The following is a 24,164-nucleotide window of genomic DNA, read 5'->3' on the forward strand; positions in this document are numbered from 1 at the left end:
TAAATTTTTATATAGTAAATAATGTAATATAAATTATTAATTTATTTATTTTAGATATTTTAATCATAAATATTATTAATAAATAAAATTTTGTTTATTAAATTTTAAATTATCGAACAATTTCTAAATATTTGCAAGTATAAGAGAAGTTTCATATATATATATATATATATATATATATATATATTTTAAAGTAAATACTGGAATCCAATACAATTTTGCAAGTATAAGACTCACAGTGTCCGCTTCAATTATGGTCCTAACAGACCATATTTAGAATTTAGCACATGATTTAAAAATTCACAAACATCATCATATTTTCAAAAGAAAAAAATAGGATGAGAAATCATTAGTTGAAATTTTGTTTTTGAAAATAGTTTTGTTTTTAACAAAAAATAGTTTTTAACATATAGAATATGTTTCTTGAAAACAACTTTTTTAAAATTAATTAGAAAACTATTTTTTTTTGGTCCTCTTATGATGAGAGTGGATTACAATTGATTAAAATTAAAATTAGCCTTCATGATATTTGGCACTTAGCACATGATTTAAAAATTCACGTGTCATTTTGTTTTTTTCAGACAAAAATATATAAGTTATGTGATTAAAAGGATGAAATTGTCTCCATTTTATAAATTCTAACATTTTACGGTTTTTTCTCTTAATTGTAAATCATACTTATTTTGGACAAAAATGCCTTTATATTTTTCTTGTAAAAATATATTTTTTTTAAAAAATATAAATATGTTGAGAAACATTTATATAAAAATAAGCTATTTTTCAAGAAAAAAAAATGAGAAAGGTTAGATTTATAAATATGAGATTTTTTTTATCTATTTTAATAATTTATTTAAAAATATAAAGAGAAATCTTTGATCCAAAAAAAATTTGTTTTGGTTTTTTTTATAATAAACAAATAGTTTTAACTTACAAAATATGTTATAAAATTCTTTATTAAAATTAATTATAAATACAGATTTTTTTAGGACAAATTTAAAATGATTTTAAATATTTTTATAAATCATTTTAAGAAATAATTGAAAAAATAAAAAATATTTTAAAAAAACTATTTTATTGAATAATCTAAAAAATTACTTTTCGTATTTGAATTTCAGACCGGAAAGTATTTTTGAGAAGCCGTCTTACGGTAAGAAAAAAATTTGCCATATACATTAGATCGGAAAAAAATCGGAGAGCTCAGCCTAATGGGCCCCACATAGTGGGGTGGACCAGGTCCGCTTTTTAGAATTGGGCCAGAGTCCAGACCTGGGCTTCACATAGGGCCTGTTCTGAACCGGCCCCGTTCAGTTGACATGAAAGCAGATTTCTGAAGCGAAGCTGAAGGCGGGTGCCTCCAAAAGTAAAATGGCTTCTGCTTCTTCTTCCAAGTTGCTTTTTCTGAGAAGGCTTTCGAGAGCTTTGAAGCTTTCTTCTTCTTCTTCTTCTTCTTTAAGCGTTAGGCCATATGTTTTTCTTCTAGAAGCGTCTAGACCTTCTGATCTCGCCAAGATCAATCTCAGATCTTTTCTCTCAGTTGCTTCTAGAAGTTTCTGTTCTCGCACTTTGGATCTGGAGGACGATTCTCAAGGCCCGGCCGCCATTGATTACAGGTTCGTATTGTTTATAAATTTTTCTGTTTTTTTATTGTTTGTAGTTTGTTTGGTTGCTGAGAATCCAAACGCAAAGGAAAGAAAAATTTGTTATGAAAAAAAATAAAATTGAATTAAGCGGTTAAGGGGAGGATGAAGAGTTGGATTCGGTCTTTTTTTGTTTTTAATGAGTTTATCTTTTCCCTTTTTCTTGCATTTCCTACAAAACGAGGGTTAGGGTTTGTAGTGGAAGTTCAAGTTAAGCTGCGTTTGGTTGCTTTGAATTTGAATTAAATTTAAATTTTTATGGACGCCAAATGCAAGGATCATTTCCGGAGTAAACATGAGAATTTTGAATTTCATGGAATTTGAGTTGCTAGGGTAACCAATCTGTGTAGGCAAACGCCAAATTCCGCCCAGGCAATGCTGCCTTAGGATTTTGTGAAATTATTTATGCGTGTTGTTGGACAAAATTTTCTTCGAAACTTCGATTTTTAAATTTTTTTGAGGTCCAATATGGTTAACTTTTGTTTCTTTCGATGTATTAGTTTGGAAGTAGTGAGCTGGACTGATTTTACTAATGATTAATGTGATTACAGTTCTTTACTGCAGGAGGATGAATTTCACAAAGTTGCTGACTCTACTATACAAGACCTGCAGGAGAAATTTGAGGTAACTATTGCTAATTTGGTTTAAATTGTTGACAATTTTGTGTGCGATTATGTCTAGTTCAACACTTGGTTTATCAGGTAGGATATGGTGATTAATGGGTTGTCTATCAAAATTCTGTCACCTCTCTATGAGATTCATTCAATTATTTTTTGATGCACGTAAGTCCTATTGATGTAGTTTTCATGACCTAACATAAAAGGATATATGGTTCTCTTGTCATATGTATGTTGCTTTTGTTCTTTATGCTGCTCTGGTTTCAATCTATATTGGTTTTCTCTGATGCTTGACAGGAATATGGTGATTGTGTCCAAATTGATGGATTCGACATAGACTATGGGGTAAAAAAGATTAATCAATGTGGAGAATTTGTTGATTGTTTTGAACTTTATTATATTTGTTCCAACATAATCTGGATATTGTGGGTTTGCAGAACCAGGTCCTGACCCTGAAGCTCGGGACTTTAGGGACCTATGTGTTGAACAAACAAACGCCTAATAGACAAATTTGGTTGTCCTCTCCTGTGAGGTAAAAAACTTGCGGATTATTCAGTTATGTGTAGCATATTTTGTCATGTTAGTCTCCCAAGATTTTTTCTGCATTTTTCTAATACTATGAATATCTGTCCTCTAAAATAGTTGGGTTCTGTTGAGAACTTTATTCACAGAGTGTTTTCCATTCGTAGGATTTTCTTAATTTGTTTGAGATCTAAAACTACCTAACATGTTACTAAGGAATGCTATTACTGGGGCAACATGTTTTTTCTCTTTTAAAAATTTGCAGCAATGCTAGAAACTTGGTTGTTCCTGCGTTCAAATTTTCTGGGAGGAATGAGAAGTGGGTAAATAGGAGTTGCAGTTGGCTTGAAATATAGTATCTAGGGTTTAGGCTGTAGGTCTAAAATGGAATTGAAGGTGGTGATGTGAGACCAGATCTGATCTCACATAGGATAAGGCTCGTTTGGCATAATTTTTAATCCAGTTTTTAGCTAAAATTAGAGGCTGAAATTGAGGCCATGATTTTAAGGTGCAACTTTGATACTATGAAAGTTTCATCAAGTGGAAAAAAGGCTCCTATTAGAAGCAACCTTTTTGGCATTTTCTTAATAATATGATGGTTGCCAATTATGTATTAGCATATTTTGTTATGTTAATCCCCTAGATCTGTTTCTGCATTTTGCTAGAATTACGAGTATATCTATCTTTTGAAATAAGTGAAATTTGTCAAGAATTTTTAGTCGCACCATGTTTTCCATTCTATATATTTTCTTAATTTGTTTGAGCCCTGCAGCTGCCTAACATATTTCACATATAGAATGATCCTAGATTTTTTAAGATTTGCATCCCAATACCACAAACTTGGCTGTCCCAGGGTTGCAAATTTTATGGGAGAAGTGAGAAGTGGATGGTACTTTAATAGGGGAATTATAGTGAAACATTTGGGTTGTGTCCTGAACTTAGGTCACACCATGTTCGTTGAGCCCTGCGTCTGCCTGACATGTTTCAAATAAAGAATGATATCATTGAGGCAGCATAGATTTTTGAAAAATTTGTAGCCATAAACTTGGTTGTTGAGAAATTTATGGGATAAGTGGAGAGTAGGTAGATAGCAATCACAATTGGCATAGGGTTTTGAGTTTTGGTTATGGGGTCTGAGGTGGAATTAAAGCTGGATGATGTAAGATCTCATTGGATCCTGCGTAAGATAGAACCTTGTTTAGCATAAGTTTTTTTATGTTTGTTTTTGGCAAGATGTAGAAACTACGATTAAGGCCATGATTTGAAGGGCTATTTTGATATTATGAAAGTTTTATGAAAGTTTCATCAAATACAAAATAACTTTCCACGCAAGCTTAAAAAAGGACTTTCATGACCAGGAACTTCTTCCTTATTTCCCCCGTTAAGCTTTTTTGGAAGCACAAAACAGATTTACTAAACTTTCTAACCTTAGTAGAAGCTCTTATTGCACTTGAAAAGACCGCCTTTGGCTTCCAAGAACTCAGTCCAAACAGGGCAATAATCTTCTTAACCACAATCACTTCCTAAAAGGGTTTCATTTAGCTGATGTGGAGCATCCATATTGCCTCCCATGCCTGCAGGGATTTTGGGTTGATATTGGCACCCCACCCCTCTTATGGTTTTTTTGCCCCTCAGGGAAAAAAAAAAAAATAGAAAGAAAGAAAAATCCCTCCTAAAGTTTTCAAACTCTTAGAGCATCCTATGTAGGTGGGCCTTGACATGACAATCTTGTCACAGGTGGTGCCTCCTCACCTAGAAATGCCTTTGTGCTTTCTGTCAAACATTGATCAAGGCCAACTGCGATCTTCAGGAATTTATTCACCCCATGCTTCATACTTCTTTGCACGGTTTCACTCTGCAGTGCTAGCATTAGCTTCACAAGAGACTGAAATTTGTCCTATATTTTATTTTTTGTCTTATAAAACTTTCTGAAAGTGATAATGTTTTTCCATGCAGCGGTCCCTCCAGATTCGATTGGGATCAGAGTGCTCAAGCTTGGGTTTATAGGCGGACCAAGGCAAATTTATCCAAACTCCTAGAAACAGAGCTGGAGAAACTATGTGGTACACCCATCAGCCTTTCCTAAATTTGTTACAAATCCTGTGACACACCTTGGAAAATTTCTACTGGGAAGTTTTGTTGGTAAAAGATTTTGTTGCTCCGTAACTGCTTTATAATTATATTTAAGTCCATTTTCTGAATAAAGTATTACATTATAAGTTCCATTTTCCTGAATGCAATGGGCCTAATTTATGAGCGTTGAATACTTGGCTTCTTTTTTAGAAGACCAAAGTCAAGGATGATGTTTGAAATGTTTGTGCTTATTTTGATTATGAAGAATGTGGGGATATAGCTGAGCTCATGAACGAAGGTGTCCTGAGTGATTTTAGGGCATTTGTCTAATTTCAAAGGCCCTCGCAAAACCCCACTTGAAAGTGTTGTACTTTTGTGACTTTGTGCCGCTCAGGTGTGTGGCCAAGGATCTACGGGTTATGGTCCGTTCCGTGGACAATAAGGAAACTCTTAAAAGACACAGAATCTTATGGGAAAAAGGATAAGTCTCGAATTTAAAAATGAAAAAAAACGAATAGCGAAAATAATAGAAAAACGCTGGAGTGAATGTTAGGCGGGTTGTTTTTAAAAATAGTTTTGAAAAATAATTCAAAAATATTTTTCTTTTACGTTTTATAGAATTTAAAAAATATGAAATATTTTTAATATTTTATATATGTTTTTAAAATAATTTTTATATATAGTATTTTTAAAATTATTCTTCATATTTATATTTTTAAAAAATAATCCAAACCTCTATTATTTTTATTTTATTTTATTTTATTTTATTTATTTTTATTTAGTGATAACTTGTGACAAAACTTGTTTGGAAGCAAAATAGTGCAAATTATCCATTATTAAAGAAACTTTTATAATATTGATATTATCCCCTCAAAATCATGGCTTTTGGTTGGAAAGCTATCCCAAACCGAGCCGAGAGAGCGAGCTCACCCTGTGAAGCTCTATCCACCATCACCTTCTCGCTGGGAAATATTAGGATCTCAACAAGTTTATAAAAATTTAGAAGCATGTCCATGTGTATGAAAACTGATGCACCCCAATTGTTAATATGGTCATGAAAATTTCCAACAATTTTCATTTAGGGACCCACCCATATGGTCTTCCAAAAGTTGGTACCTATCTGCTCTTCTCGGCTTCCTTTCAAGGTTTTCAAAGAAAACGTTGGATAGGGTTTGATTTTAAATCTTTGATTCGGTTTATAGAACAGGCAATATGAATAATCTATTATGTTAATCTACAGTTCCGTTGAAAGGAAAGATTCTCATAGATATTATATTCTGAATTTAGGCCAAAACCACTCCACACATCCTGCAACTGGCAAAGCAGGATAGGACAGACGTAGTCGTATCTACTGTTAGTAATTGATATGGGAACTATATTTTAAAAATAAGGAGTCTTTAATTATGATAAAAAAGTAAGGGGTGTTATGTATCTAGTGATTCTAGTCGACCCAACATCGCAAAAACATTCTGTGGGTGGGTTCACTAGTGAGCCAGAGCCAGGCAGCCAGAGCCAGCAAGAATGAGCCAATAAAGGAAGGTTCAGTTCCACAAAATGTGATTGTGCTTCACTCTCATTCATGGGGTCTGAAAGCTAAAGGTGCACATGAAATAAATGAAATCATAACCTTTTTATCTAGGCCTCTGCCATCATTCATGAATGAACGTGACAGCATTTGTCTACACCTTCTCCAGCAAAAAGATTAAATGAATGGTAGTAAATTCTCTTGTCACTGTCACACATCCTGAGGTGACCCTTTATATTTGAAAAAAGAAAAAAAGAAAAAGAAAAATAGAAAGATCAATCAGAGTCAGCCTTTCCGGCTTTCCCAGACAAATAATATCTCTGCGGTTGTTAACGAGTTTCAGAAGCATACAAGCAGAGCCACACAAACCCCATTCCTCAAATCACTCAACCAACCTCCACCACACACTTGATTCTTTTCTCTCTTTTTGTGTTTCAATAGCTCCCTCACAACCACCTCTAATCATAATACTCTTACTAATAATATTAAATTGGGGTTCTGTAACTATATGCATATATAAATGAGATAAGGAAGCATGTGGGATGCTGAGGACCTCCCTCAGCCACAATTCTCTCCTCATTTTGTCTTAAAAATAGGATAATGGGTTGAAGAGCCACACACATGAACCTTCTCCCAGTTTGATGTGATGGCCGGCCATGAGAATTGGGCATTAGTTTATTGGAAAGATGAGACAGAGACTAATCTTCATTAATAATATAAGGTGGTGAGGGCCATGAGAGCCCAGAAGTTCACTAAGAAAACTAATTAAGAACTATAAATATCTCCCAAACCGATGCCAATAGAATAATTCAACCTAAACCTTAATCAACAAGAAAGGAGGACCAATGGGAATGAGAAGTGGAGAGGCGCCCTGTACCCACCATTAATAAATCACCAAACCCAACTGTTAAATAATAGATTTAGTGGCTCAAATTCCTCAAATCATACTCCATGAATAGTCAAGATATCAACTAGCCAAGAAAAGATCCTCAAGGCTCTCATCGACCATACAATGGGATTTTTCTGTTCTTTTTTCTTTTCTTTTTTTCCTCTGTTAGAAAAGAAAGAACGGAAAGAAAAAGAAAAAAAGAGGACCGCCCAATGGGAATGGCAAATAATGAAGAAATCCCCTAAAACCGAATATTAATAAATTAAAAAAAACAACAACTATCAATTAATAGATTTGGTGGCTTACATGCCTTAAATCATATCCCCTGATAGTCAAAATGTCAAATAGTATAGAAAAGACCCTCAACCCTCTCATTGACCACAAAAATGGGACTTTTTATTTTTATTTTTTTGGTTAGAAAGGAAACGAAAAAAGCAGGGTGGGTGTGGTTTGGTTTAGCCAATTTTGATCATGTTTTGCTGACTTGACAAGCCACAAGTTTGAAGCCTACCCTAGAGTAAAAACAATGGCCTATATTCCACATCTGTACCAGATCAAATATGGTAATGCAACAAGCAAATGACACACCCACATACCACCAAACCCAAGCCACCAAGTGCTTTTTGGAAGAGATAGGATGGGGGTTAGTGTGAGGCTACCGAGAACCCGTCACAGAATGAAAGAACAAGAGTAGCCACACAAAAGGTTCACTGCCCCTTCTAGAGGTCACCTAAACCTCAAGGATGTCCCTACATTGAAAAAACATGCCCATTACCATTTCTTAGTAGTCTCTGAATCTCAATGATATGGTCATTTTCATTCAGTACTTCATTTTACACCAATGGTTTTGTCTTACCCAAAACCCCTAGTCCCCAAAACGACACCGTTTGATTCAACCAAGAAATACAATCAGGAGATAGGTCTCTAATCAATACAGAGTAAATTGATGGTTAATAGAGGATTTTTGTTAGAGTAGGTTAATGGCTACCTCAAATCCGACGACTACGAGAGCTCGAGCAATCAAGATCAACGGCCCCAGATTGTTTACTCAGATTGCAAATGCCGGCGATTATAGAGGACGCGTCGCTGCCGGAGGTTATGTCTTGATTGTGGAGTCTGTTAAGCGAGTCGACGATCTCGGCCGTTCTCGAACCGGCCTGGGGTTGGACCGGCCGGTTCTGTTCTATTCTCCGGTCTTTGAATGGCCTAAGGGCGTCCTCAGAAATGGCTTCGCCGTCGTCAGCCGCGGATCGAGCCGCTGCCGCCCTCGCTGAGGCGTAGTTCGGTTGAGAGGACGGTCGGTTGAAATCGTCCTGTGGTGATAACAAGAAATTGTGATCCTTCAGCGTTGAATGGACGGAAACCGAACATATTGTTTCTCTCGCGAAACCCGTGAACGAAGATTCAGCGATTTTTTTTTTTTTTTGAAATGTAAACAAATATCAAGGGAAACGAAAGCAACAAGGTTCAAGCAACTCGTTACTGTTTTCTAACTACTTTGCTTTTGCGCTTTTTTTTTTTTTTTTTGAGAAGTAAGGAAATAAATTTCAAAATGCTAACCGGAGTAGAGGTTAATCGGATCTGCTAAGGTTCAACCAAATGAAAAGAAGTTGAAAGAAAAATACGTACTTGCGAGCGAAGATCTGAAGCAGTTTCACGCATTCGCTTCAGCGAAAGCATTGTGAACGAACCAGGGACATCTCTGTTGCCGCTAGAGAAGCTGTTCAACGACTCTTCGCTGCTCGAAGAGCTTGCCTCAGGTGGAGGCGGCGTAGAAGACCATGGCACCACCTGATTATCACCGTCTTCATCATCACCGCCAAAGTCGTCATCCTCCTCCTCTTCCTCCTCCTCATCTTCGACATCATCGTCATCGTCGTACTCATCATCCTCATCGAGATCATCATCCTCCATGCCAACCTCATCATCATTCCCTCCCTCGCTCTCCTCCGCTGCACCTCCACACTTCCTCCCACCACACCCGTCCACGCACCTCTCGCACACCGAAACCGTGTGCCCTAGCTTCGCACCGGAAGCTCTCCACGGCGTCGGCGACCGACATACGTGGCAAAGAAGACTCCTCGAATGCCTAGCCACCAGAAAGTTCGCACCGTGAACCTTGGCGTCGCAGTCCCAGCACAAGCTCGCCTGGTCCGACTCGCAGTACATCCTCGCCGGACATCCACACAGCTCGCAGCCCTTCATCTCTCTCCGCACTCACCGTCTCACCGCCTCGAATTCCCTATCCTCTCTCTCCTTTTTCCTGCAACCCAAACAGACCTAAGAAAACGAAGGAAAAAGAGAAGAAAAGAAAAGAAAAGAAAAAAGGGGCAACTCGCAGTGATTTACAGAAACCCCCCTGATTTGGGTCCAAATCACGGTACGTAGCGTGGGTGCGGAGTTCCGTACAGGGGCATAAGAGTCTTTTTAAATCCAAGGCGATTTGTCCAGAGCTAGGGTTTGGCGACCGCACCTAGCTGTGGAGTCCCAAGCTGCCAGGTGTTGGCTCGTAGGGGAACAGTCGCTTACGCGGTGTATGAGAGACACTTGGAGTTGTATCCTCGGTTCGTGCGAGGATTTTTTTCTCGTTCGATGATGACGTGTCATCCACGTGGCAAGTGTACCAGTTTGAAGATTCTGATTCGCTTACATGGCTCAATCTGGTCCACCTGTGCTGGCCTGCCCACGTGATTCGCACCTATGATGTGGCGGTCACGTGCTTGGTGGCCCCCAGACGTGAATCATCTGTTTCGCGACGTTTATATAAATGAGATTTGTCAGATGTCCCACCAAATCTCTCCCTCCACCCTCCCTCTAATTTTCTTTAATTTAAATTTAAAACGTTAAAGCAAAAAACTATTTTATATATTACAAAATTAAATTGAAAAAAATTATAAAAAGACAAAGCGTCGACAGCAGGGTTCGAACCTGCGCGGGCGAAGCCCAACAGATTTCCTTAACCACTCGGACATATCGACTTGGTTTGTGACACTATCTCTTCAAAATTTTGATAATTCTTTTTCAATTTTTTTGGGCAATTCTTCAACCACTACTTCATCTTCAGTATGCCTCTAGGTTTTAGGTTGTTCATAGAGATCTGATCAAAGCAATCAATCTTATACTTGATGGGGAGATGAACTCTAACATTTGATACTTTAGCTTTTCCATGATTTGGGGAGGGAAGTTGGAACTTGGTAAATATTGTATGGATGTAGGTATGCCATGTAGTATGAGCATGCATTAGATGATTTTTTCCCAGTAAAGTTTGATGTCTTTGGCTTGGGCATCCTACTACTTGAAATTATCGGTTGGAAATTATGGAACCTATGACCAAGCCCTTAACCTTCTCAAAAATGGAAGTCTCTTCAACTTCTCATAAGCATGGAGCTTGTATGAAGAAGACAAGCCTTTGGATTATTTCATGGACTTGTCATTGGCCAAACATAGAATTAATACAAATGAATTTTAGAGGTGCCCAAATGGTATATGGGCTTTTATGTTGTACTATTAACCTAATCACATACACGAGTTGAAATCAAGAAAGATAAGAGGTTTTAATATGGTTCAATGATCATTAATGCAATCTTTATGTCCGACAGATACAAAGAAGTCCAAATTAGCCTACATTTCACTAAGCTTACTATCTTTAACTCTATCCAAACCTTACATTGCATATATCACACAGAGAAGGCCCTATTAGTCTTGAAATTTGAATGACATAAACCTAAACCAACCATACCAAATATAACATAGTTTGAAACAACAATAAGACACATATTTTAGAAAAGAGAAAAACAAAATTTCTTCGATATGCAATTTATGTATTCTTTCACAATAAGTATCCATCTTATGTTCTTTTGTTTGCATTATTTGCTACATTAATTACTTGAATATTGATCGACCAATCAAAACATTTTCACTTTTTGTGTTAAATTAGGCGGTAGAGTTGACTCAAAAATTATTGAGTCAATATGGGGCAATGTACATTGTGATGAGACATCTTTTCCTACTTAATTAAAGAAAAAGTGATTTAACTTAAAAGGAGACAAGACCATATACCTTTATAAACTTATCTTGATCATGACTTACATAATCTTGCAAAAAGAGAGGAAGAAAATGAATCCAATGGGTTGAACAAAAAAGGATGTTCTTGATAGTGGATGGTTCAATAATTCAATTTAGAAAAATGATGTGGTATCATATAATTACATATCGAGCTTACAATAATCATTGAATATATAAAAGTATTATATTCAAGTATAAAACAGTACATACAAAGAAATAAGACCTAAATATAAAAAATAAGACTCAATTGGTACAAAAACAAAACAACAAGGCAATTTGCAAGGTTTAATAAGATTAGTTACAAGTTTCAAAGTAATAAAGTCCTTAAGTGCGTGATGTTTTATGATTGGGCTATATATTAGGTACACCCCTCAACTTAGTCTAGTAAAAAAGACTCAAAGAATTTATCAGAAAAATTTGTTCATTTACTTGTAACTTTCGTCCTAGTTTATTTCAAATAAGAGTACCAATTTTTATCGGAGATTATACTAAGAGAGCGTTGTTTAAATCATGCAGGTTGAAGAAAGAAATGAACTAGGTTTAACTACTCTTGTTTGGCTTGAGAGAAAATAGGGTTGGATGCTATTAAAAAAGGGTGATGGCCTTGTGAAAATGCATTCTTAGAAGTAGCACATACAAAGAAATAGTAAATATAGTACTATAGAAAAAGCTTAATCAAAGTGGATTATCCCAAATGAATGTTGGAATTCACAAGGAAAAAGGGGAAAAAAGAAGAGAAAATTGGGGCTTGTTTGAAAAATTTTTAAAAATAATTTTCTGTTATTCAAAACAAAAAACACATCAAATATATATGATAATAAAAAAAAACTATATTTTGTTTTCACTTCTTAATAATAGAAACAAGGGTGTTTTCTAATAACATTTTTTAGTTGTTTCATCTTATTTTCACTTGATTTTTGATAACTATTTAAAAAAATAATTATACAAACATATAGAATGATTAAAAATAAAACACTAGATATATAAATTATTTTAAAATATTAAAAACATGTTAAAAATGTTTTAAATTTTCAAACAGATTTTTGTTTTACAAAAATTTAAAAATAAATTTTAAAAATTGTTCTCAAAAATTATTTTTTAAATCAATGATGTAACATACCTTGATTTCTCCCCAACAATGATGGAGGTATATATGTACTTGAAACTTAAAAGCTCTCAAAGTTGGAGAAAGCCTATAAAGCAAATAAAAAATATATTGGGTTGACCTCTCATTTTAGTTTAAGGCTAAGGTAAAGGGTTAAGTCAAGGCATGGCACCATGTTAGAGAAGATATTATTAAGCTGACTTTCAATATGTTAAGTGATGTAAGCTCAATGATGCATGAAATGTAATATAATATCAAATTTTTATAAAAAAGTTTAATTTCATATTCTAATTAATTTTTTAATAAGATGGTTAAACCCTTTGGCCCATGTATATATAGTAGAGGAAAATGAGGAACATCACCATGATAATGAGTTGTTCCAATCAAATGTATTTATCAACTGCCAGTAGCTATTTGTGAGGCATCTTTCAAACTTTGGAATCAGGCTGCACAGTTGCCACAGGGAGAAGGGATGAAAGCTATGCATCAAAAAAAAACAAAGGAAAATGCTATACCTCAATACTCCACTTTATATTCCACATACCCTTTCATTTTCCATGCATCTTTCCTCATCTTTCCCCAAAAAAATGTAATGGAAAACATGAGAAAAAGAAAAAGAAAAAGAAAAAGTAGAGTCGAAAAAATGAAGAAAATAAAAATTAATAAATTATTTATAAACACTAATTCAAAAATTTCATTTATTTTAATTCTTTTATATAAAGATTAAATAACTTTAAAATATATAAAATTTTAACTAATTTTCATTATATTTGATTTTTTTTATATTTTTTATACCACAATCAAGTATAAGAAAATATTTTTTAATATTTTTTTCTTTCCTTAGTACTTTTAGGGAATCAAATTAACATAATTTTAGGTTTTGCTTGGATCTCAAAAAATTCAAAGGAAAGAAAATATAAAGGAAAAAAGAAGGAAAGATAAAATAAAAGAAAATAAAAAATAAATTTAAAGTTAATAAATTATTTTTGTATGTTACTTAAAACTTATTTAATTTATTTTAATTCTTTAATATAAAGATGAAATAATTTGAAAATGTATAAGTTTTTAACTAGTTTTTATTATATTTGATTTTTTAAAAATATTTTTGTAATATAATTTGAGAAAAATTATTTTTTTAGCATTTTTTCGAAACCAAATATAGGCATAAAAATTTTGATCATTTAATTCAATAAAAAGGGGTAAAGGGATGACTTTAAAACATTTCAGGAGGAGTATGTCCCTACTAAGTTGGATTTCATTTTAGGACTTCATTGAGATGAAACTGTAATTGAAACAGAGGATTCTACAATTTTTTTTTTTGCAGAATCAACGGTAAGGAGTTGTGAAACCTGTGGCTCAAACAAGATTCCTTATCCTCTAAGCACTGGATCAAAGTGTTGTGACCCCATGTACTCCAGTTTCAGTTGTGACAATGTCACAGGCCAAGTCTTGTTCAAGGTAGCCGAGAGTGGCTACCGAGTAAGTAGCATCAATCCACAGGCTTCAAATTTGTAATCCAACTGAAATCTGAAGAGATGAAATATGCAGATTGTAGTTCTCGGAGTCTCATCGCCCAAATTCCACTACCAGACCCGCCTTTTCACATGACTGGGGCTTGCAATGCCTCAGAAACTGACAAACTTAGCTCCAAGATGTCATTGAAAAATAGTGTTGAAATAGAAATCAGTTGGGATCGACCTCCAGAGTCTGTGTGTACCTCACAAGCAGATCGTAAGGATCGACCTAATTGAACCTGCAAAACACGAGATGACATGAGAAAGTGCTTTTGCAATGAAAACTTCAAATGGGATGGCTCCAGTTTAAATTGCACACAAGGTGAGGACTGGGGATGCTTTTCACCGAGTATATTCCTAATTTTGCTCTCTGGATACGTGAGAAGTTAAAGACAGTGCCTTATTTTTCTTTGGTTTTGGTCATTTAAGCTTCTTTTTCATTGAAAGACACAGTTGTTAGTAATGACAGATGCGTTGCCTTTGTTTCAGAATATGGCAATCTTGCCAAGACTCCAAAACCTGCTAATCAGAAGCCGTTATTATCATATCTGGCAATTGTGGTAGGCATACCAATTGCTGTTGCGCTAGTTGCACTTGTATGCATCATTGGTTATATGACTTATTTGTGCAAAAAAGCCATCACAAACAGGAAAGGTAATCTTTGTGCCACATGCACTACTATATAACTCGTAAGTCTTTTCTTTTCAACACGGCACATTGAGAATATTTCAGGGTCTTCTATGCAAAATCTTCTGTTTTTGAGTTCAGAAAACAGAACAACTCCTGCAGTTCACTTGTATGATAGTGAGAGGGGTGCGAAACACTTAATAGACTCAGAGCAATTCAGAGAAGAAGATAAGAAAGGAATTGATGTATCGTTTTTCCACTTAGAAGACATACTGGCTGCTACAAATAACTTTTAGATGCAAATAAGCTTGAACAAGGGGGTTTTGGGCCAATTTACAAGGTAATAGTCCTTAATTTCCACATAGCTCTCATTTTCAACTGTTCTGGTCATATATGATTAATGCATATGCACTGTGGCTTCCAGGGCAAGTTTCCAGAAGCGCAAGAGATTGTGGTAAAGAGACTCTCAAGAGCTTCAGGACAAGGCCCCAAGGAATTTAAGAATGAGGTGTTAATTGCCAAACTTCAGCATCAGAACATGTTTAGACTTTTGGCTATTGTATTGAAGGAGATAAGAAGATCTTACTCTATGAATATATGTCCAACAAAAACTTAGACTCCTTCATATTTGGTTTGTCTCTAAACCTGCCTAAAAGTCCTTTGCTTTTTTCTGGTATCATAGACATTATATAGATATCTGACGTTTGCTTTCCAATACCTTGCAAAATCGAACTCTATGCATGTTACTGAATTGGGAGAAGCGGTTCAACATCATTTTGGGAATTGCTCAAGGACTACTTTATCTTCACCAAGATTCAAGATTGAAGATTATTCGTAGAAACTTGAAAACAAGCAACATTTCTACTTTTATGATGAGATGAATTCTAAAATATCAGACTTTGGTTTGGTAAGAATTTTTGACAAAGCAAGTAGAGCAAGCACAGACAGTAGTTGGAACTTATAGTATTGCATATTGTGTATGGAAAAAAGCAAACAGTTGCATAATTGCATTCCCAATTAACTGAGAATTGTTTTTAACTGGTTCAATGCAGTGGCTATATGTCTCCAGAGTATGCATTGGATGGATTTTTCTCAGAAAAGTCTGATGTCTTTAGCTTCAGTGTTATGGTACTTGAGATCACCAGTGGGAAGATGAACACTAGATTTTATCAGTTTGACTGAACTCTGAGCCTTCCAAGTCATGTAAGAACTTTGGATCTTTCAGTTGCATTGATATTTTAGTCATTCTTTCTGCATATGCCATATAACTTTCTATTTTCAAACTATCCTAGGCATAGAAGCTGTGGAAAGAGACAAGGCCTTGGAGTTGATCGACCAGACACTAAGTGAAACATGCAACATAAACGAATTTTGGAGGTGTGTAAATGTTAGGTTGTTGTGTACAAGAAGACCCAAGTGACCTCACACCATGGCAATTGCAGTTCTGCTCAGTAGTGACTCGACAACAATGCCCCGTTCCTAAAGAACCAACTTTGTTGTAAAGAGGGACCTTTCTAATACAACTTCTTCTTCTAGCAAGGCTGAAGCCTCCTGGAAGAATGAGCTCCTAGCATCCATAGGAGAAGGTCGATAGCTAAGGAGGAGATCGAATGAATCCTTTGCCCTTTCCTTAGTTTACTAAGTTTTGTCCATCTGATGTTCTATTCTGGTTCTCCTATCCATCAACTGTATTTGTGTATAGAACTTTTTTCAATATCATGGTTTGAATTGAGCCTCCTGTATATGGTGCAGACTACAATAAATTGTCCAATTCTTAAGCTGTGTAGTTTTTTTTTTTTTTGATAGAAAAAATTGAATGGCTTTATTTTTATAGTCACCAATCATAGTTCCCACATGGGGTCTTCATGAATCTTTCTTGATTATTGGGAAGAAAATTTCCATGGATACTGAAGGAAGGCTGTTTCACATGTGAAATGGATAAAACTTCATTGGCCTGTTGGAAAACTAAACAAATATGAAGGTTCTTGAAGCCATTGAAGCTGTGCGAAGTATAAATGGAGTATAGGATATATTTTTAACCATGATTCTTGGCAGAATGGACATTCCTAATATCCAGTTCTTTCTTTCTCTTTTCAGACTTTTTGACATGTTATCCATGATGTCTTTTCTTTCTTCTTATTCTAGCATAATCTTCTTTTGTTCCATTTCATTATGTCCATCCCTTTCTTAGCTTTTTTGGTTTCTAATTTGCAATATTAATCTCAATAATGTTAAAAGAGCATGATATGCATATTGAGCCCAAATCTTGTAAGCTTAAATTTTTAGGAAAATTGATAGTTCAACATGGTGTCAAAGCTTGGTTTGACGGGAGGTCGTGGGTTCTTTTTATATAAAGTTATAGTATCAAAACATTGCAATTCTTTAGTATCAAAACATTGCAACACCCCTAATTTGCAATTCTATATATGGTATCTCTTCACATGTGTGTATGAGGCTGCATGTGAGAGAGGGTGTTAAAGAGTATGATATGCATATTGAGCCAAAATCCTACAAGCTTAAACTTTTAGGAAAATTAGTAGTTCAATAAATAATATATTCCTTTGTTTTAATGATTCAATCAAATCTCCCTGTAATCCTTTATTAAAGATCTCTTCCCTCTCTACAACAAACCTCATTAGACATTTTTCCATGTAATTAGCTTCTTTGCCACATTATCACTAAATTACCGCATCATCACAATCTCACCATATGCTTGGAGGTTAAAATGAGTTCAAGCGTATGCCTCTTGCATATCTTGCATTAATGTAATTTTATACACGGACATTTTTTCTCTCATATGATCAAGAAAAATATGTTTGATGCTAGGTAGGTGGAGAACAATGTCCTCATACTGGTTGAGAACATTATCCCTGTGGATGTCAAGAGAAGTATCCCTAATCCCTACAAAAAGTAGTATCCCCACATATGGTGAGACCAATCTACCTGGAGGTGGCCAAAAGGTAGGGTAGCATCCTACATTCATTCAAGATAGACCTAACTCCCATTAATTTAACTTTTATTACTTCCCTATGTGAAGAATATCTAACTCCCATTCTTCAAATAAATTCATTCATTCAGAATCACAGAACTCAACGTAAGTATGATCTTGACCCTTTGTCTCTTGCAGGTATCACTAGTTCCAAACCAGCTTAAACTCATAGACAAGTTCTTCAAAATTAACAAAATTACTGAAAACTAGTGGGANTCTCAAGGCCCGGCCGCCATTGATTACAGGTTCGTATTGTTTATAAATTTTTCTGTTTTTTTATTGTTTGTAGTTTGTTTGGTTGCTGAGAATCCAAACGCAAAGGAAAGAAAAATTTGTTATGAAAAAAAATAAAATTGAATTAAGCGGTTAAGGGGAGGATGAAGAGTTGGATTCGGTCTTTTTTTGTTTTTAATGAGTTTATCTTTTCCCTTTTTCTTGCATTTCCTACAAAACGAGGGTTAGGGTTTGTAGTGGAAGTTCAAGTTAAGCTGCGTTTGGTTGCTTTGAATTTGAATTAAATTTAAATTTTTATGGACGCCAAATGCAAGGATCATTTCCGGAGTAAACATGAGAATTTTGAATTTCATGGGATTTGAGTTGCTAGGGTAACCAATCTGTGTAGGCAAACGCCAAATTCCGCCCAGGCAATGCTGCCTTAGGATTTTGTGAAATTATTTATGCGTGTTGTTGGACAAAATTTTCTTCGAAACTTCGATTTTAAATTTTTTTGAGGTCCAATATGGTTAACTTTTGTTTCTTTCGATGTATTAGTTTGGAAGTAGTGAGCTGGACTGATTTTACTAATGATTAATGTGATTACAGTTCTTTACTGCAGGAGGATGAATTTCACAAAGTTGCTGACTCTACTATACAAGACCTGCAGGAGAAATTTGAGGTAACTATTGCTAATTTGGTTTAAATTGTTGACAATTTTGTGTGCGATTATGTCTAGTTCAACACTTGGTTTATCAGGTAGGATATGGTGATTAATGGGTTGTCTATCAAAATTCTGTCACCTCTCTATGAGATTCATTCAATTATTTTTTGATGCACGTAAGTCCTATTGATGTAGTTTTCATGACCTAACATAAAAGGATATATGGTTCTCTTGTCATATGTATGTTGCTTTTGTTCTTTATGCTGCTCTGGTTTCAATCTATATTGGTTTTCTCTGATGCTTGACAGGAATATGGTGATTGTGTCCAAATTGATGGATTCGACATAGACTATGGGGTAAAAAAGATTAATCAATGTGGAGAATTTGTTGATTGTTTTGAAACTTTATATTTGTTCCAACATAATCTGGATATTGTGGGTTTGCAGAACCAGGTCCTGACCCTGAAGCTCGGGACTTTAGGGACCTATGTGTTGAACAAACAAACGCCTAATAGACAAATTTGGTTGTCCTCTCCTGTGAGGTAAAAAACTTGCGGATTATTCAGTTATGTGTAGCATATTTTGTCATGTTAGTCTCCCAAGATTTTTTCTGCATTTTTCTAATACTATGAATATCTGTCCTCTAAAATAGTTGGGTTCTGTTGAGAACTTTATTCATTTCCATTCGTAGGATTTTCTTAATTTGTTTGAGATCTAAAACTACCTAACATGTTACTAAGGAATGCTATTACTGGGGCAACATGTTTTTTCTCTTTTAAAAATTTGCAGCAATGCTAGAAACTTGGTTGTTCCTGCGTTCAAATTTTCTGGGAGGAATGAGAAGTGGGTAAATAGGAGTTGCAGTTGGCTTGAAATATAGTATCTAGGGTTTAGGCTGTAGGTCTAAAATGGAATTGAAGGTGGTGATGTGAGACCAGATCTGATCTCACATAGGATAAGGCTCGTTTGGCATAATTTTTAATCCAGTTTTTAGCTAAAATTAGAGGCTGAAATTGAGGCCATGATTTTAAGGTGCAACTTTGATACTATGAAAGTTTCATCAAGTGGAAAAAAGGCTCCTATTAGAAGCAACCTTTTTGGCATTTTCTTAATAATATGATGGTTGCCAATTATGTATTAGCATATTTTGTTATGTTAATCCCCTAGATCTGTTTCTGCATTTTGCTAGAATTACGAGTATATCTATCTTTTGAAATAAGTGAAATTTGTCAAGAATTTTTAGTCGCACCATGTTTTCCATTCTATATATTTTCTTAATTTGTTTGAGCCCTGCAGCTGCCTAACATATTTCACATATAGAATGATCCTAGATTTTTTAAGATTTGCATCCCCACAAACTTGGCTGTCCCAGGGTTGCAAATTTTATGGGAGAAGTGAGAAGTGGATGGTACTTTAATAGGGGAATTATAGTGAAACATTTGGGTTGTGTCCTGAACTTAGGTCACACCATGTTCGTTGAGCCCTGCGTCTGCCTGACATGTTTCAAATAAAGAATGATATCATTGAGGCAGCATAGATTTTTGAAAAATTTGTAGCCATAAACTTGGTTGTTGAGAAATTTATGGGATAAGTGGAGAGGTAGATATCACAATTGGCATAGGGTTTTGAGTTTTGGTTATGGGGTCTGAGGTGGAATTAAAGCTGGATGATGTAAGATCTCATTGGATCCTGAGTAAGATAGAACCTTGTTTAGCATAAGTTTTTTTATGTTTGTTTTTGGCAAGATGTAGAAACTACGATTAAGGCCATGATTTGAAGGGCTATTTTGATATTATGAAAGTTTTATGAAAGTTTCATCAAATACAAAATAACTTTCCACGCAAGCTTAAAAAAGGACTTTCATGACCAGGAACTTCTTCCTTATTTCCCCCGTTAAGCTTTTTTGGAAGCACAAAACAGATTTACTAAACTTTCTAACCTTAGTAGAAGCTCTTATTGCACTTGAAAAGACCGCCTTTGGCTTCCAAGAACTCAGTCCAAACAGGGCAATAATCTTCTTAACCACAATCACTTCCTAAAAGGGTTTCATTTAGCTGATGTGGAGCATCCATATTGCCTCCCATGCCTGCAGGGATTTTGGGTTGATATTGGCACCCCACCCCTCTTATGGTTTTTTTGCCCCTCAGGGAAAAAAAAAAAATAGAAAGAAAGAAAAATCCCTCCTAAAGTTTTCAAACTCTTAGAGCATCCTATGTAGGTGGGCCTTGACATGACAATCTTGTCACAGGTGGTGCCTCCTCACCTAGAAATGCCTTTGTGCTTTCTGTCAAACATTGATCAAGGCCAACTGCGATCTTCAGGAATTTATTCACCCCATGCTTCATACTTCTTTGCACGGTTTCACTCTGCAGTGCTAGCATTAGCTTCACAAGAGACTGAAATTTGTCCTATATTTTATTTTTTGTCTTATAAAACTTTCTGAAAGTGATAATGTTTTTCCATGCAGCGGTCCCTCCAGATTCGATTGGGATCAGAGTGCTCAAGCTTGGGTTTATAGGCGGACCAAGGCAAATTTATCCAAACTCCTAGAAACAGAGCTGGAGAAACTATGTGGTACACCCATCAGCCTTTCCTAAATTTGTTACAAATCCTGTGACACACCTTGGAAAATTTCTACTGGGAAGTTTTGTTGGTAAAAGATTTTGTTGCTCCGTAACTGCTTTATAATTATATTTAAGTCCATTTTCTGAATAAAGTATTACATTATAAGTTCCATTTTCCTGAATGCAATGGGCCTAATTTATGAGCGTTGAATACTTGGCTTCTTTTTTAGAAGACCAAAGTCAAGGATGATGTTTGAAATGTTTGTGCTTATTTTGATTATGAAGAATGTGGGGATATAGCTGAGCTCATGAACGAAGGTGTCCTGAGTGATTTTAGGGCATTTGTCTAATTTCAAAGGCCCTCGCAAAACCCCACTTGAAAGTGTTGTACTTTTGTGACTTTGTGCCGCTCAGGTGTGTGGCCAAGGATCTACGGGTTATGGTCCGTTCCGTGGACAATAAGGAAACTCTTAAAAGACACAGAATCTTATGGGAAAAAGGATAAGTCTCGAATTTAAAAATGAAAAAAAACGAATAGCGAAAATAATAGAAAAACGCTGGAGTGAATGTTAGGCGGGTTGTTTTTAAAAATAGTTTTGAAAAATAATTCAAAAATATTTTTCTTTTACGTTTTATAGAATTTAAAAAATATGAAATATTTTTAATATTTTATATATGTTTTTAAAATAATTTTTATATATAGTATTTTAAAATTATTCTTCATATTTATATTTTTAAAAAATAATCCAAACCTCTATTATTTTTATTTTATTTTATTTTATTTATTTATTTTTATTTAGTGATAACTTGTGACAAAACTTGTTTGGAAGCAAAATAGTGCAAATTATCCATTATTAAAGAAACTTTTATAATATTGATATTATCCCCTCAAAATCATGGCTTTTGGTTGGAAAGCTATCCCAAACCGAGCCGAGAGAGCGAGCTCACCCTGTGAAGCTCTATCCACCATCACCTTCTCGCTGGGAAATATTAGGATCTCAACAAGTTTATAAAAATTTAGAAGCATGTCCATGTGTATGAAAACTGATGCACCCCAATTGTTAATATGGTCATGAAAATTTCCAACAATTTCATTTAGGGACCCACCCATATGGTCTTCCAAAAGTTGGTACCTATCTGCTCTTCTCGGCTTCCTTTCAAGGTTTTCAAAGAAAACGTTGGATAGGGTTTGATTTTAAATCTTTGATTCGGTTTTATAGAACAGGCAATATGAATAATCTATTATGTTAATCTACAGTTCCGTTGAAAGGAAAGATTCTCATAGATATTATATTCTGAATTTAGGCCAAAACCACTCCACACATCCTGCAACTGGCAAAGCAGGATAGGACAGACGTAGTCGTATCTACTGTTAGTAATTGATATGGGAACTATATTTTAAAAATAAGGAGTCTTTAATTATGATAAAAAAGTAAGGGTGTTATGTATCTAGTGATTCTAGTCGACCCAACATCGCAAAAACATTCTGTGGGTGGGTTCACTAGTGAGCCAGAGCCAGGCAGCCAGAGCCAGCAAGAATGAGCCAATAAAGGAAGGTTCAGTTCCACAAAATGTGATTGTGCTTCACTCTCATTCATGGGGTCTGAAAGCTAAAGGTGCACATGAAATAAATGAAATCATAACCTTTTTATCTAGGCCTCTGCCATCATTCATGAATGAACGTGACAGCATTTGTCTACACCTTCTCCAGCAAAAAGATTAAATGAATGGTAGTAAATTCTCTTGTCACTGTCACACATCCTGAGGTGACCCTTTATATTTGAAAAAAGAAAAAAAGAAAAAGAAAAATAGAAAGATCAATCAGAGTCAGCCTTTCCGGCTTTCCCAGACAAATAATATCTCTGCGGTTGTTAACGAGTTTCAGAAGCATACAAGCAGAGCCACACAAACCCCATTCCTCAAATCACTCAACCAACCTCCACCACACACTTGATTCTTTTCTCTCTTTTTGTGTTTCAATAGCTCCCTCACAACCACCTCTAATCATAATACTCTTACTAATAATATTAAATTGGGTTCTGTAACTATATGCATATATAAATGAGATAAGGAAGCATGTGGGATGCTGAGGACCTCCCTCAGCCACAATTCTCTCCTCATTTTGTCTTAAAAATAGGATAATGGGTTGAAGAGCCACACACATGAACCTTCTCCCAGTTTGATGTGATGGCCGGCCATGAGAATTGGGCATTAGTTTATTGGAAAGATGAGACAGAGACTAATCTTCATTAATAATATAAGGTGGTGAGGGCCATGAGAGCCCAGAAGTTCACTAAGAAAACTAATTAAGAACTATAAATATCTCCCCAAACCGATGCCAATAGAATAATTTCAACCTAAACCTTAATCAACAAGAAAGGAGGACCAATGGGAATGAGAAGTGGAGAGGCGCCCTGTACCCACCATTAATAAATCACCAAACCCAACTGTTAAATAATAGATTTAGTGGCTCAAATTCCTCAAAATCATACTCCATGAATAGTCAAGATATCAACTAGCCAAGAAAAGATCCTCAAGCTCTCATCGACCATACAATGGGATTTTTCTGTTCTTTTTTCTTTTCTTTTTTTCCTCTGTTAGAAAAGAAAGAACGGAAAGAAAAAGAAAAAAAGAGGACCGCCCAATGGGAATGGCAAATAATGAAGAAATCCCCTAAAACGAATATTAATAAATTAAAAAAAAACAACAACTATCAATTAATAGATTTGGTGGCTTACATGCCTTAAATCATATCCCCTGATAGTCAAAATGTCAAATAGTATAGAAAAGACCCCTCAACCCTCTCATTGACCACAAAAATGGGACTTTTTATTTTTATTTTTTTGGTTAGAAAGGAAACGAAAAAAAGCAGGTGGGTGTGGTTTGGTTTAGCCAATTTTGATCATGTTTTGCTGACTTGACAAGCCACAAGTTTGAAGCCTACCCTAGAGTAAAAACAATGGCCTATATTCCACATCTGTACCAGATCAAATATGGTAATGCAACAAGCAAATGACACACCCACATACCACCAAACCCAAGCCACCAAGTGCTTTTTGGAAGAGATAGGATGGGGTTAGTGTGAGGCTACCGAGAACCCGTCACAGAATGAAAGAACAAGAGTAGCCACACAAAAGGTTCACTGCCCCTTCTAGAGGTCA

The 24,164-nt window shown here is 35.3% G+C and overlaps 4 protein-coding genes and 1 long non-coding RNA gene across 5 annotated transcripts; 4 read left to right on the plus strand and 1 right to left on the minus strand.

Moving 5' to 3' along the window:
* Window positions 1-1,335: 1,335 nt before the first annotated feature.
* On the plus strand, window positions 1,336-5,040 carry LOC117926653 (frataxin, mitochondrial-like). The gene is made up of 5 exons (XM_034845843.1): window positions 1,336-1,610; window positions 2,189-2,261; window positions 2,552-2,599; window positions 2,692-2,786; window positions 4,733-5,040. The coding sequence occupies exons 1-5, from the start codon at window positions 1,366-1,368 to the stop codon at window positions 4,860-4,862; spliced, it is 591 nt and encodes a 196-aa protein (XP_034701734.1). The 5' UTR covers window positions 1,336-1,365; the 3' UTR covers window positions 4,863-5,040.
* Window positions 5,041-7,326: 2,286 nt separating this feature from the next.
* LOC117926652 (putative zinc finger protein At1g68190) lies at window positions 7,327-9,762 on the minus strand. Its single transcript, XM_034845842.1, has 2 exons — window positions 8,893-9,762; window positions 7,327-8,576 (listed from the first exon to the last, which is right to left on the minus strand). The coding sequence occupies exons 1-2, from the start codon at window positions 9,466-9,468 to the stop codon at window positions 8,253-8,255; spliced, it is 900 nt and encodes a 299-aa protein (XP_034701733.1). The 5' UTR covers window positions 9,469-9,762; the 3' UTR covers window positions 7,327-8,252.
* Window positions 9,763-13,948: 4,186 nt separating this feature from the next.
* Window positions 13,949-14,870, plus strand: LOC117926022 (G-type lectin S-receptor-like serine/threonine-protein kinase At4g03230). Its single transcript, XM_034845113.1, has 3 exons — window positions 13,949-14,269; window positions 14,437-14,601; window positions 14,680-14,870. Exons 1-3 carry the CDS (start codon window positions 14,206-14,208, stop codon window positions 14,868-14,870), a joined length of 420 nt encoding a protein of 139 aa, XP_034701004.1. The 5' UTR covers window positions 13,949-14,205.
* Window positions 14,871-15,425, plus strand: LOC117926654. The gene is made up of 3 exons (XR_004653202.1): window positions 14,871-14,914; window positions 14,999-15,205; window positions 15,336-15,425. It is a non-coding gene; the product is annotated as an uncharacterized LOC117926654 (long non-coding RNA).
* A 2,249-nt stretch (window positions 15,426-17,674) lies between these two features.
* LOC117926023 (frataxin, mitochondrial-like) lies at window positions 17,675-21,214 on the plus strand. Its single transcript, XM_034845114.1, has 6 exons — window positions 17,675-17,701; window positions 17,774-17,808; window positions 18,386-18,458; window positions 18,749-18,796; window positions 18,887-18,981; window positions 20,907-21,214. Exons 1-6 carry the CDS (start codon window positions 17,675-17,677, stop codon window positions 21,034-21,036), a joined length of 408 nt encoding a protein of 135 aa, XP_034701005.1. The 3' UTR covers window positions 21,037-21,214.
* Window positions 21,215-24,164: the final 2,950 nt, after the last annotated feature.

The sequence above is a fragment of the Vitis riparia genome, chromosome 12, assembly GCF_004353265.1.
Source record: "Vitis riparia cultivar Riparia Gloire de Montpellier isolate 1030 chromosome 12, EGFV_Vit.rip_1.0, whole genome shotgun sequence".
Lineage (NCBI taxonomy): Eukaryota > Viridiplantae > Streptophyta > Magnoliopsida > Vitales > Vitaceae > Vitis > Vitis riparia.